The sequence below is a fragment of the Chaetura pelagica genome, unplaced genomic scaffold, assembly GCF_000747805.2.
Source record: "Chaetura pelagica isolate M959 unplaced genomic scaffold, ChaPel_1.0 scaffold3, whole genome shotgun sequence".
Taxonomy (NCBI): Eukaryota; Metazoa; Chordata; class Aves; order Apodiformes; family Apodidae; genus Chaetura; species Chaetura pelagica.
Genome location: NW_009952974.1, coordinates 7,473,748 through 7,485,123, shown reverse-complemented (window position 1 = coordinate 7,485,123; position 11,376 = coordinate 7,473,748). Strand labels below are relative to the sequence as shown.

Below are 11,376 nucleotides of genomic sequence, written 5' to 3'. Positions count from 1 at the left end.
GGACCTGGCTGTCCCCAGTATGCTGTGCTGCAGCATGCTGCTGGCTGGTGCTGCCCCGGCTGAGTCCAGCTGTGCTCCAGCCCCAGCAGCTCGCCTGGAGAGGAGTCTGCAGGATGTGTGGGTGCGGGACGGTGAGGATGCACAGTTCTCCCTGGAGTTGTCAGCCATGGTGCAAGGCACTTGGTTCCTCAACGGTGCCAGGCTGGGCGAGGACGAGGAGGCAGGAGGCCAGTGCAGTGTGCGGCGCTGTGGGACAGAGCACTCGCTGCTCATCCGGAGAGCACGGCTGGCAGACAGTGGGGCCCAGGTCACCTTCACATCTGGTGGCGTGCGGGACTCGGCTACGCTGCACGTTCAAGGTGAGTGAGGTGCTTGCCCTGGCGTTCTGCCAGAAGAGCAGCAGGAGCTCTCATGGTGTTGGATGCTTCTCATAGAATCATAGACTGGTTTGGGTTGTAAAAGACCTTAAAAATCATCTAGTTCCAGGTCCCTTGCACATGGAAAGGGACACCTCCCACTATACCAAAAAAAAAGCTCCATCCAACCTGGCCTTCTCACCCCGCTGCAATGTCTCTCAGTCTCCCAGGTCCACATCACCCCAGTGCCTGAGGCTGAGCAGCTCCGGGAGGTGCCAGTGGGGCTGCCTGTGCTGCTGGAGTGCCAGGTGTCCCCCCCAGATGCCCCTGTCTGCTGGCTGAAGGACGGCGAGGCTGTGCCCCTGGATGGTGTCATTGCAGTGCAGGCGGAGGGCTGTGTGCGCAGGCTGCTCCTCCGCTCAGCGGCTCCCTCAGACACCGGAACCTACACCTGTAACACCGGGGATGATGCTGTGAGCTTTGTGGTGACTGTGACTGGTGAGTTGGTGACTGTGTGCAGGCTCCTGGACCCTACTTCCTGACAGTGCTTCTTACTCACATGATGGGGCTGAAAGCTGCCATCAGTCGAGTGCCCATGCTGAGCCCCATGTTATCCCTGGCAGAGGCACCAGTGAGGATCATCGACTCCAACGAGGAGGCCCCCCACGCCTACACGGCCGGGCAGCGTGTGGAGCTGTGGTGCCAGCTGTCTCGCCCGGCAGCCACAGTGCGCTGGTACAAGGATGGGGAGGAGGTGGAGGCGAGTGAGAGCCTGGTGCTGGAGCAGGAGGGGCCACGGTACCAGCTGGTGCTGCCCTGTGCCCGGCCACAGGATGCGGGGGAGTTTGTCTGTGATGCTGGTGGGGACTCTGTCTTCTACACCATCACTGTGGCAGGTGGGTGTGATGCAGGTGGGCTGACAGGGTCACGCCTTGGGGGGCTTTCTTTGGTGGAGCGGGCTGGAGCATGTGTCACTGTTGCTGTTGCTTGCTGCTCTGGCATTGTGAATGCTTGTCAGAGGTGCTCTTGCCAGGTCTTCACCAGTGGGTCAATTGGGCAGTGGTCTATGCAGCAGCTCTGGTGTATAAAAATCACCCAGACTGACTAACAAAGTGGACAGCTCTCTCTGCTAGTTTGAAATGCTGAGATGCTCCAGGGCTGTCACCCAGCACCCCCACACGGGGGTGTTTGCTGGACTTCTCCCATGGACAGTAAACAAGCCCTTTTCTGAGTTCCTAAAAATAGTGGGTACAAGCACCCGGCACCTGGTGTGGGGTGACTCCTGGTTGAACATTACTCTGACAGATGGTGTTAATTGCTGACCTGAAAATTAGTGGTTGCCTGGGTACCAATGGTTGGGTTGTGTTTGCTGGGTGCAAGCAGGGGATGGCATCCTGCGGTGGCTGCCCCGGCCATGGAGTGGCTGCTGGCCTCCCTGGCTGGCAGAGGATAATGAAAGCTGAAAGCAAGTGAAAGACTTTCCTTTGCTGGCCCCGAAACCCCCAATCTTGCAACCACAGGAAGGCAGCCACAAGCAGAGCTAAAACCCAGTTAAAAGGCTCAGTGACCACAGTGGTAAAACCTCCCCACAGTGTTAATATGTGGCAAAGGGCCAAAGTTGATGGCAGAAAATGGAGGAGTGAAGGTGGGTTGAGTAACGAGAGATGCTGGAAAAGTCAATGAAGTGGTGACCGCTGGAATGGCGAAGAAAGAAGGGGTTTAGTGTGATAAAGGCAAAATCACCAGCAGGAAGGCCAGGCTGCATGAGCTCTGGACAAAGACAGGAGGCATTGTTCACCTCACAGGGGTGCAGGGCACGGAGAGCTCAGCTTCCCTAGGGCAGGAGGGGGAAACACCATCTGCTGAAGCTCAGCCTTCCAGCTGAGCAGCTTTGCATAACTTAGGTGGAAGGGCCTTAGAGAGGGTGGCTCAGTCCAATCAGGATTTAGCCACTAGGCTCACTGGTGATACTCAGTGTGGGTGCCAGTTGGTGCAGGCTGGCACCCTTCTGGCATGAGTGCTGAGCTGGCTGCTGCAGTCAGTGCTGCCATGGCAGGCTTGGGTTTCCCCGAGGCATCCCAGCTATCCCCCAGGGCTGCTGCATGGAATTCTCCTGCCTCAGGCCCAGCCACACACACCTCTGCCTTTTCTGGCAGCTGCCGAGTGCTGGGGTTCCCTTGGAGCTGGTGGTAGGGCTCTGGGGCCAGAGCAGCAGTGCCCGCTGAGGACTGGCACATAGCCCCCTCCTTGCTTCAGTGCTGTTCAACATCTCCAGGTGCACTTCAGCAACATGATTGCTTTTAGCAGGCCCAAGGAGACAGGCAGCTGCCAAGCGTTTGATCATGGAACCAGGCAGATGCAGGCTCAGCATGGTGCAGGTTGAACGCTGCAAACTGGTGCCGTGCTGCTCTGGCACACAGCAGGGCTGAGGTGCACTGCTGAGCCTGGGCATGGGGCTGGAAAATGCCTGGGAAGTTTGCAGTCCGGATGCCCAGCATGGGGCAGGCCGTGAGAAGGACAGGTTACTGCTGGGCCACCAGAGTGCTCTGGTGCTGGCTGTGCTCCATGCCCACCGGGAGCCATGGACTGGCTGTGTGCACCATGGCACAGTCTGGGCCAGCTGCAGCCATTGTAACATGGATGGCCGGGAGGGTGGTGTTGGCTGCTGCAGGAATAGGCCACATCCTGACCTTTCCCCAGGAGACAGGAGGACTAGTCACTTCATGCTTGTACTGAGGTCTCCTCTGTCTTTAGAAGTCTGGCTCAAGTCAGTGGGGAGATGTGAGCAGTGGTGCACATATTGTAACTCATTAATGCTGGCGTTCAGTGAGCACTGTGATCTGGCATGGTGTCCTGGGCCCCAGTGAGCCAGAGGGATGGGGATGCTGGCCACAAGTGAGCCACATGCCTGGGCCACAGCGTGAGCAAAAGAGCTCAGCAAGGGCTGAGCTGAGACAGAAGCACCAGGCAGGACTCGATGCCCTCTGAAACACAGAGACAGGGGAAGGGGTGGGCAGCCCACCAGGGCATCCACAGGGGCTGGTACTGGCACTACAGACGGCAATTAGCAGTGCTGGGGCTCTCTAACGAGGCACTTTCCTACCTCCATCCCACCTTTGCATCACTCAGTTCCATCCTAGGGCAGAGCAGGATAGGCACTGAGGGAGCTGGGGAACAGCAGCGATTCACAGCCAGGCTGGAAGCTGGGTGCTCCTCCCAGATGTGATGGCTGAGGAGCAGACGGAGTTCCAGGCAGGGCAGCCCAGTTGCTTGTCTTATGCAGGAGCCTTAAACCCAACAAGCTGGTTAAGTCATTGCTCCACGAAGGTCTGTGACTGACACTATCACCTGCTCTGTTCTTTACATCCCTGCTGAGCCCTGTGTCTCTCCCCAGCAGAGGCACCAGTGAGGATCATCGAGTCCAATGAGGAGGCCCCCCACGCCTACACGGCCGGGCAGCGTGTGGAGCTGTGGTGCCAGCTGTCTCGCCCGGCAGCCACAGTGCGCTGGTACAAGGATGGGGAGGAGGTGGAGGAGAGTGAGAGCCTGGTGCTGGAGAAGGAGGGGCCGCGGTGCCGGCTGGTGCTGCCCTGTGCCCGGCTACAGGATGCGGGGGAGTTTGTCTGTGATGCTGGTGGGGACTCTGTCTTCTACACCATCACTGTGGCAGGTGAGTGTGATGCAGAGTTATGGCCCTCTCCCCCCCTCTCCCTCTGCCACAGCTCCCTGCTCATGCTGCCATCCCACTGGCAGCTGCAGCATCTCAGCTGCCCCTCAGCTTCTAATGAGTGGCTCCATGCCTGTGCTGAATGAGGATGTGAGCAGGAGCAGATTGGCTGCTCTGTCTCCTCCCAGAGCCCTGTGCTGTGCTGCCCTTCCACACCCCAGGGCACAGCCATGCTGCCTACCCATGGGTTATGCCACTTCACACTCTAGCCCTGGTTCTCCCTCAGTTTTCAGCTGCCAGCTCTGCAGAGCTGGGACAACCCAACTGCTGGTTCCAGGGCAGGTAGGATGGAGGCCAAGTGACACAGGGTCCTGGTCCTCTCAGCCCCACAGGTCCACGTTGCCCCAGTGCACAAGGCACAGCAGCTCCAGGAGGTGCTGGCAGGGCTGCCTGTGCTGCTGGAGTGCCGGGTGTCCCCTCCTGATGCTCTGGTCCAATGGCTGAAAGATGGTGAGGCTGTGGTCCCGACAGAGGCACTGGCCATCCTCTCAGCGGGAGGCTTGCGGGCTCTGCACATCCCTGCAGCTGCACCAGCCGACTCAGGGATGTACACCTGTGATGCTGGGGATGATGTTGCCAGCTTTGGGGTGACTGTGAGCGGTGAGCTACCCTGGGGGTGCCCGTCCTCCTGTGGGACCACCCATCACCACTTCTGATCTCTGCCGTGTATCCTTTGGCAGAGGCACCAGTGAGGATCATCGACTCCAATGAGGAAGCCCCCCATGCCTACACAGCTGGGCAGCGTGTGGAGCTGTGGTGCCAGCTGTCCTGCCCTGCAGCTCCTGTGCGCTGGTACAAGGATGGGAAGGAGGTGGAGGCGAGTGAGAGCCTAGTGCTGGAGCAGGAGGGGCCGCGGTGCCAGCTGGTGCTGCCCTGTGCCCGGCCACAGGACACAGGGGAGTTTGTCTGTGATGCCGGGGACACATCTGTCTCCTACCACGTCTTGGTGTCAGGTTGGTGGCACAGCAGGGATGTCCTGCTGGGAAGGGCAGCACTGCCCCAGTTCTGTGCCATGTGGTGCCCAGTGCTGTGCCCTGCCCTCAGTATCACTGAGGAGAGGATGCAGCAGCATCACCCAGGGGCTGGTTGGTGGATGGTCCCTCCAGCATGCTGGGCTTGCACCATGTGCCCCCTGCCCCTGTCCTCCAGCAGCTCCCGCCCCTTTGCACTGGAGCGAGAGGCTGTAGCATCCACACAGCCCTGTGGCGACAAGGATGCAGGTGACAGAAAGTAGGGACAGCCAGAGCCAGGAGCTGTGCAAAGGGAAGGTCTTATACACTTCTTCCACCTCCCTGGCAGAGCCACCAGTGAAGATCCTGCACCCTCTTCAGCGCTCGCTGGAGGTGCTGGTGCAGGCGCCGGGGCGTGTGGAGCTGCAGTGTGAGCTTTCTGTGCCGGATGCTCCTGTGCGTTGGTTCAAAGATGGACTGGAAGTGGATGAGTCAGACAACCTGCTGCTGCTGGTGGAGGGAGCCAGGCGCTGCCTCCTCATCCCCAGGAGCAGTGCAGAGGACATGGGCGAGTACATCTGTGAAAGCAAGGATGAGGCCGTCTCCTTCGATGTCAAGGTGTCAGGTCAGCGGGGACTTGGCAGCAGGGACGAGCTGATGAGCCCCTGCCTACAGGGTCTTTCCCAGTCTGGGTGAGGGGGACCAGATCCTCTGTAGTGATGGATCTGGTGCATGCATGCCCCTGGGTGCTGGGCCACCCAGCCTGGTTGCTCATGTAGGGCTGGCAGCAGAGGTGTCCCCAGGACTGTGTTGTTCCCCTTCTGCTTTACATCACAACCATGCCATCATTGCAGAGCCACCAGTGAGGATCCTGCAGCCCCTCAGACCTCCCCCCATGGTAACAGTATTCCGGGGGGAGACAGTGACGTTGGGCTGTGAGCTGTCCCGTGTGGATGCACCTGTGCACTGGACCAAGGAGGGCATCAGACTGGAGGCTGGGGGCAGCCTGGTCCTGGAGGAGGAGGGTGCCCACCGCCACCTGCTCATCCCCATGGCCCAAGCTGAGCACTCTGGAAAATACGTCTGTGATGCCACTGATGACACAGTGACCTTCACCGTGAAAGTGTTGGGTGAGCAAGATGCTGGGGGAGAGCCTGGTGTGTGGGGTGCTGGGTGCACAGACCCCAGAGACTACATGTCTGTTGGTTGGGTGCTGCAGACCCGATGGTCAGGATCCTGGAGAGGGATGTCCTGCCAACCCATCAACACTGCCGGGCCATGGAGGACCTGGTGCTGGAGGTGCATCTCTCACATGCCCATGGGGAGGTGAAGTGGTACAAGGATGGGGAGAAACTGCAGGACACAGGGCGTGTGCGGCTGGAGGAGGATGGGGCACGCCGCTTGCTCGTTGTCCTGGGTGCCACAGGCAGGGACGCAGGGGAGTACCTCTGCGACACCGGCGATGACAGCATTGTCTTCTTTGTCACTGTGGAAGGTAAGCAGGAGGTCCTGGGTGGGACAGACAATGCGGCAAGGACTGAGGTGGGTCCCTAGCTGCTGCCTGGCTGGTGTGGGGCTGGGCTGGGTGGCAGTGAGCATGGAGAGGCTGGTGGAGCTGGACACAGGGAGTGGGCTGCACCCACTCAGGGGCTCTGTGGAAACCCTTGCACCGCCCAGCTGCAGCCAGAGGATGTCTGGACGGGATCTAGTCATTGCAGCACCTGGCACAGGTTGCTGCTCCCATGGTGACAACCCATCTCTCCAGTCCCAGAACCACCAGTGACCATTCTGGGTAGCACTGGTGCTGTGGAGCATCACTGCCTGGTGGCCGGGGAGGACCTGGTGCTTGCCTGTGAGCTCTCCCGACCTGATGCCATCGTGCGCTGGCTCAGGGATGGCCAGGAGGTGCAGCCGGGTGAGCGGGTGCAGGTCGAGGCCCATGGGGTGCTGAGGCAGCTCACCATCCATGGGGTACAGCCCAGCGACTCAGGGCGCTACATCTGTGATGCTGCCAGTGACCGTGCAGTGACAAGTGTGGAGGTGTCAGGTGAGCTGGCAGGAGTTTAGCACTGGGGAACTCCAGCATGGTGGGATTGTGCTGCAGCCCTGGGTGCAGGGAGGGAACACCTCAGTAACCTCATTGATGGCAGAGGCCATGGGACAGCATTGTGGCAGGGGAGGGTGAGAGCCCTGTCTGCAACCTCTCAGGAGCAATCAGCCAGGAAGTGGCATGTCAGGGTTGTGATAAGACCCGTCTCTCCTGCCCCCCCCAGCCAGGGGCTGGTTAAATTTAGCCTTGGACAACTCCCAGGCGCCGCTCCTCCTGCTTTGGCTGCCAAGGGCTCAGTTCTGCCTGGACCTTTATCAGCTGGAGATGGAGGGCTGGACAGGGTGGAAGAAAGCCTGGTGCAGGCAGGTGGCTCTGCTCCTCAGCAATGCACTTGGGATGGGGGGGATGACACCAAAATTGGTGGTCCCAACCCAGCAGCTGAGTTGCTTGTGCAGGGAGGGATGCAGGAGAGACAGGCTCTGCTTCCCTCCCTGCCTAGGGCCCCTTCCCTGAGGGGACCCTGAGTTGCCAGACCCCACCAGCTAGCATTCCTACCCAACTAGCATCCCTGTCTAGTCCCACCATGACCTCCACTAGCCCCACAGCAACCCCCAGCCACCCAAAGTGTCCTGCAGTTGGATGCACTGTGACCCCCTTCAGCTCCACAGCCTTCCTGTCCCACAGTGGCTCCCTGTAGGCATCACTGCTCACAGCGCTCCTGTCCCTGCACTGCATCTGCAGCACAGGGACACCTCGGAGCTCTGCCTTGTCCCTTGTGCCCCCCAGCCCAGCCTGTGCGCATTGTCAACAAGGAAGAGGCCCAGAGCCCATTGGAGGTGCTGGAGGGGGACAGTGTGACGCTGGTGGCCCGGCTGTCCCCAGAGACAGCAGTGGGACAGTGGCAGAAGGAAGGACAGATGCTGTGCTCAGGCGGGCGGCTGCTGGTGTGCAGCGAGGGCCCAGCATGCAGCCTCACCATCAAGCATGTGGAGCTGAGCGACAGCGGCATCTTCCTCTGTGATGCTGGTGATGATGAAGTGCATTTCATGCTGAATGTGAAAGGTGAGCCTGGAGGTGTCCCTCACCCGTGCCAGGAGGGCAGGCGCAGTTCCCTGCCCTGCACCAGGATGCTTCATGCCCAAGATGCACAACTAAGCCCAGTGCTCCCTGGAACAGAGGCACCCGTGCTGTTTGTGAACAAGCAGGAGGAGCAGGAGAAGCTGCTGGTACTGGAGGGTGGCAGTGCTGTGCTCTCTGCCGTCACCTCCACGGAGCGAGCTGATGTCACCTGGCTGGGCCCACAGCAGGTGGCAGTGGCCACCGACCGCTGTGAGCTGCGACAGGATGGCCGAGTGCACAGCCTTGTCCTCCACAACGTGGCCAAGGAGGACGCTGGTGTCTACACCTGCGTCTCTCCCCATGATCGGATGCAGTTCGACATGAGCGTCCGAGGTGGGAAACAGGGGTGGCAGGAAATGCCTGGGGACACCTCCACGGTGGTGGCAGGTGCCAATGTAGGGGTTTTGGCCATGCAGAGCTGCAGGTGAAGTTCCTACGTGGGCTGTCAGACGTGCGTGCACGGCAGGGCGAGCGGGTAGTGCTGTGGTGTGAGCTCTGCAAGGCGCGGGGTGACGTGGTGTGGCGGAAGGACGGGCAGGTGCTGGCACCTGGGCCCCATCGGCAGATGATGGTGGAGGGGCGAGAGCGCTCGCTGGTGCTGAGCCGCGTGGGGCCCGAGGATGCTGGCGAGTACTGCTGCGAGTCCAACGACGACCGGACGCTGGCAATGCTGACAGTGCAGGGTGAGGTGTGCCCGTGGCTTGGCTGAGCCCCCTGGTGCCCCTGTGCCACAGGGGTGGTGGGAAAGCTGGGCCTAGTAGTGGCTGGGGGTTGCAGGGATGCTCAGTGGCTGTGCAGGGTGGGGGTCCCTTCTGCCATGCCCTGACAACCTGGCTGTAGTTCCCAGGGTGGTGGAGATCATCATGGAGCTGCAGAGCCTGATGGTGCTGGAGGGGGAGGATGCCACCTTCAAGTGCCTGGTGTCCCCCGAGGACGTGGCTGTGACCTGGCAGCTGAATGGCCAGCCTGTGGTCCCCAGTGAGCGGCTGCTGGTGAAGAAGAGTGGGATGTGCCACAGCCTCACACTCCGGCAGTGCCAGCCAGGTGATGCAGCCACTGTGACAGCCAATGCCGAGGGGCTGGGGAGCATGGCCCGGCTGAGCGTGCAAGGTGAGGGGGAAGGAGCTGCTGGGGCACAGCCCAGGACACAGCTCTGGAGCCAATCACTGACTCAGCACATGGGCCATGCAGAGGCGCAGGTGCTGTTTGTGCGTAAGCTGCAGGACATGGTGGCAGAGGAGCAGGGGGACGTGTGCCTGGAGGTGGAGGTGAGCCACGAGGCTGCTGAGGTGCAGTGGCTGAAGCAGGGTGTCCTCCTCCAGCCGGGCAGCAAGTACCAGCTGCAGGAGTCAGGGTGCCGGCGCACCCTCACCATCCACTGCCTTGGCCCCGCTGACCGCGGCACCTACCGCTGCGAGAGCCTGCATGACCGCACGCAGGCCAGGCTCTGCGTGGAGCGTGAGTATCTGGATGGGAACGGTGGTGGATGGGGCTGAGGACAGGGATGGGGACAGGGAAGGCTCCAGTCTGCTCTGCTGCAAGGATGCTGCAGGCTGGAAGAGGGAGTATGGGCAGAGCTGGTACTTGGCTGGAAGGGGTGGTTAAGCAGGGAGGTGAGCATGGACATCAGGGATGGGCAGGGGTGGGTTAAAAGGGCTGGATTGAGGTGATCAGTCCAGCAAGCACACACTAGGGACCTGGGAGGTCTGGGGTGGAGCAGGTGCCTGCTTGTGGACATGGGTCTCTTGCAGCCCGAAAGGTGTCCATCCGGACATCGTTGGCAGACATGGAGACCTTCGAGAAGGAGACAGCCACCTTCCACCTGGAGCTGTCTCACCCTGATGTGCCTGGGGTGTGGACACGGGATGGGATCCGGGTGAAGCCCAGCAGCACGTGCCGGATCAGTGCCACAGGCTGCAGACACAGCCTGACACTGGAGAGGCTGGCGCTGGAGGACTCCGGCACCATCACCTTCACGGCTGACACCCTGCGCTGCAGCGCCCGCCTGCTTGTGCGGGGTATGGTCACTGCAGCAGGCACTGGGGGGTTGTGGGGCACCAGCACTGCATGTCCTGCAGCTGTTCAGTCCTGGGGGAGATGCCAAGGCAGAGCTGAGCCACCCCAGGCATACTGTAGCAGATGTACCCCTGTCCCCAGGGAGGACATGTGAGCTCAGCAGTGGGGCCTCTTGGTCATGGTCTAGGTTCAGAGCCAGCTGGGATACCAGTGATATGTGATTGCTCATGGTGGTGCCCTGAGAAGTGCCACCCCCGTCCTATGCTGAGATGTTCTGGGCAGCACACCTTGTCCCCACAGCCCCAAGACTACCTCTGTCCTCTACCAAACCTTTCCACCCTGTGTCCTCTCTCCTCAGAGCCTCCAGTCACTATGGTGAAGGTCCCACGGGATCTGGGGGTACTGGAGACAGGGGTTGCCAGCTTTGAGTGTGAGCTGTCTCGCCCCAGCGTGGAGGTGAAGTGGTTCAAGGTGAGGGCTCGCCTTGACCCCCTCCAGCAGTGCCCAGCCACATCCTTGTCCCTGCTTTGCCCCCTGGCCACTGCCCTCTTTGCTGGGGCTGTGGGCAGGAGAGGGGGGTTTGAAGCAGCAGGGTGCTGCCTGCTTGCACCCCTGATTGTGTGCTCCTCGTGACAGGATGGGCAGGAGCTGCGGCCAGGGCCCAACTGCCGCATCTACTCGGCGGGTCGACGCAGAGTTCTGCAGCTGAGCCACTGTGAGCTGGCTGATGCTGGCACCTACACCTGTGACACAGGCGACTGCCAGGCCTCTGCCACGTTGCACGTCCAGGGTATGGCCTGGGGACACGTGCACCCCCAAAGCCTATGCTGCCCATACCCCCTTGCCCTTGGCCCCTCTGGCACCTTGACCCTCGCCCGCAGAGCGCCAGGTCTCCATCGTGCAGGACCTGCAGGACGCCCAGGTGCAGGAGGGTGACAACGCCGTCTTCACCTGTGAGGCCTCGCATGGAGACATAAAGGGGGAGTGGCTCCGGGATGGAGAGAAAATCAAGGTCTCCAGCATGGTGAAGATACGGCAAGAAGGTGGGGGTGCAAATGGCCCCACACCCAGTTTGGGGTTGGGAGGGGGCAATTCAAGAAAGGGGATTTTGTGTGGACAAAGGTGGTATCCATGCCTTCCACCTGGGGGGGGGCGGAG

The 11,376-nt window shown here is 60.9% G+C and overlaps 1 protein-coding gene across 1 annotated transcript in view; it reads left to right on the top strand.

Annotated features, from left to right (window-relative positions):
* Positions 1-11,376, top strand: part of OBSL1 (obscurin-like 1) — a 24,157-nt gene that overhangs the window by 11,915 nt on the left and 866 nt on the right. Inside the window, exons 5-21 of the mRNA XM_009996280.1 lie at positions 19-359; positions 579-854; positions 980-1,252; positions 3,754-4,026; positions 5,383-5,658; positions 5,888-6,163; positions 6,253-6,528; positions 6,799-7,080; positions 7,870-8,145; positions 8,260-8,535; positions 8,619-8,885; positions 9,043-9,312; positions 9,394-9,660; positions 9,954-10,220; positions 10,577-10,689; positions 10,855-11,008; positions 11,100-11,261. Of these exons, the coding sequence (XP_009994582.1) occupies positions 19-359; positions 579-854; positions 980-1,252; positions 3,754-4,026; positions 5,383-5,658; positions 5,888-6,163; positions 6,253-6,528; positions 6,799-7,080; positions 7,870-8,145; positions 8,260-8,535; positions 8,619-8,885; positions 9,043-9,312; positions 9,394-9,660; positions 9,954-10,220; positions 10,577-10,689; positions 10,855-11,008; positions 11,100-11,261 (4,325 nt within the window). The remainder of the gene's footprint in view (positions 1-18; positions 360-578; positions 855-979; positions 1,253-3,753; positions 4,027-5,382; positions 5,659-5,887; positions 6,164-6,252; positions 6,529-6,798; positions 7,081-7,869; positions 8,146-8,259; positions 8,536-8,618; positions 8,886-9,042; positions 9,313-9,393; positions 9,661-9,953; positions 10,221-10,576; positions 10,690-10,854; positions 11,009-11,099; positions 11,262-11,376) is intronic.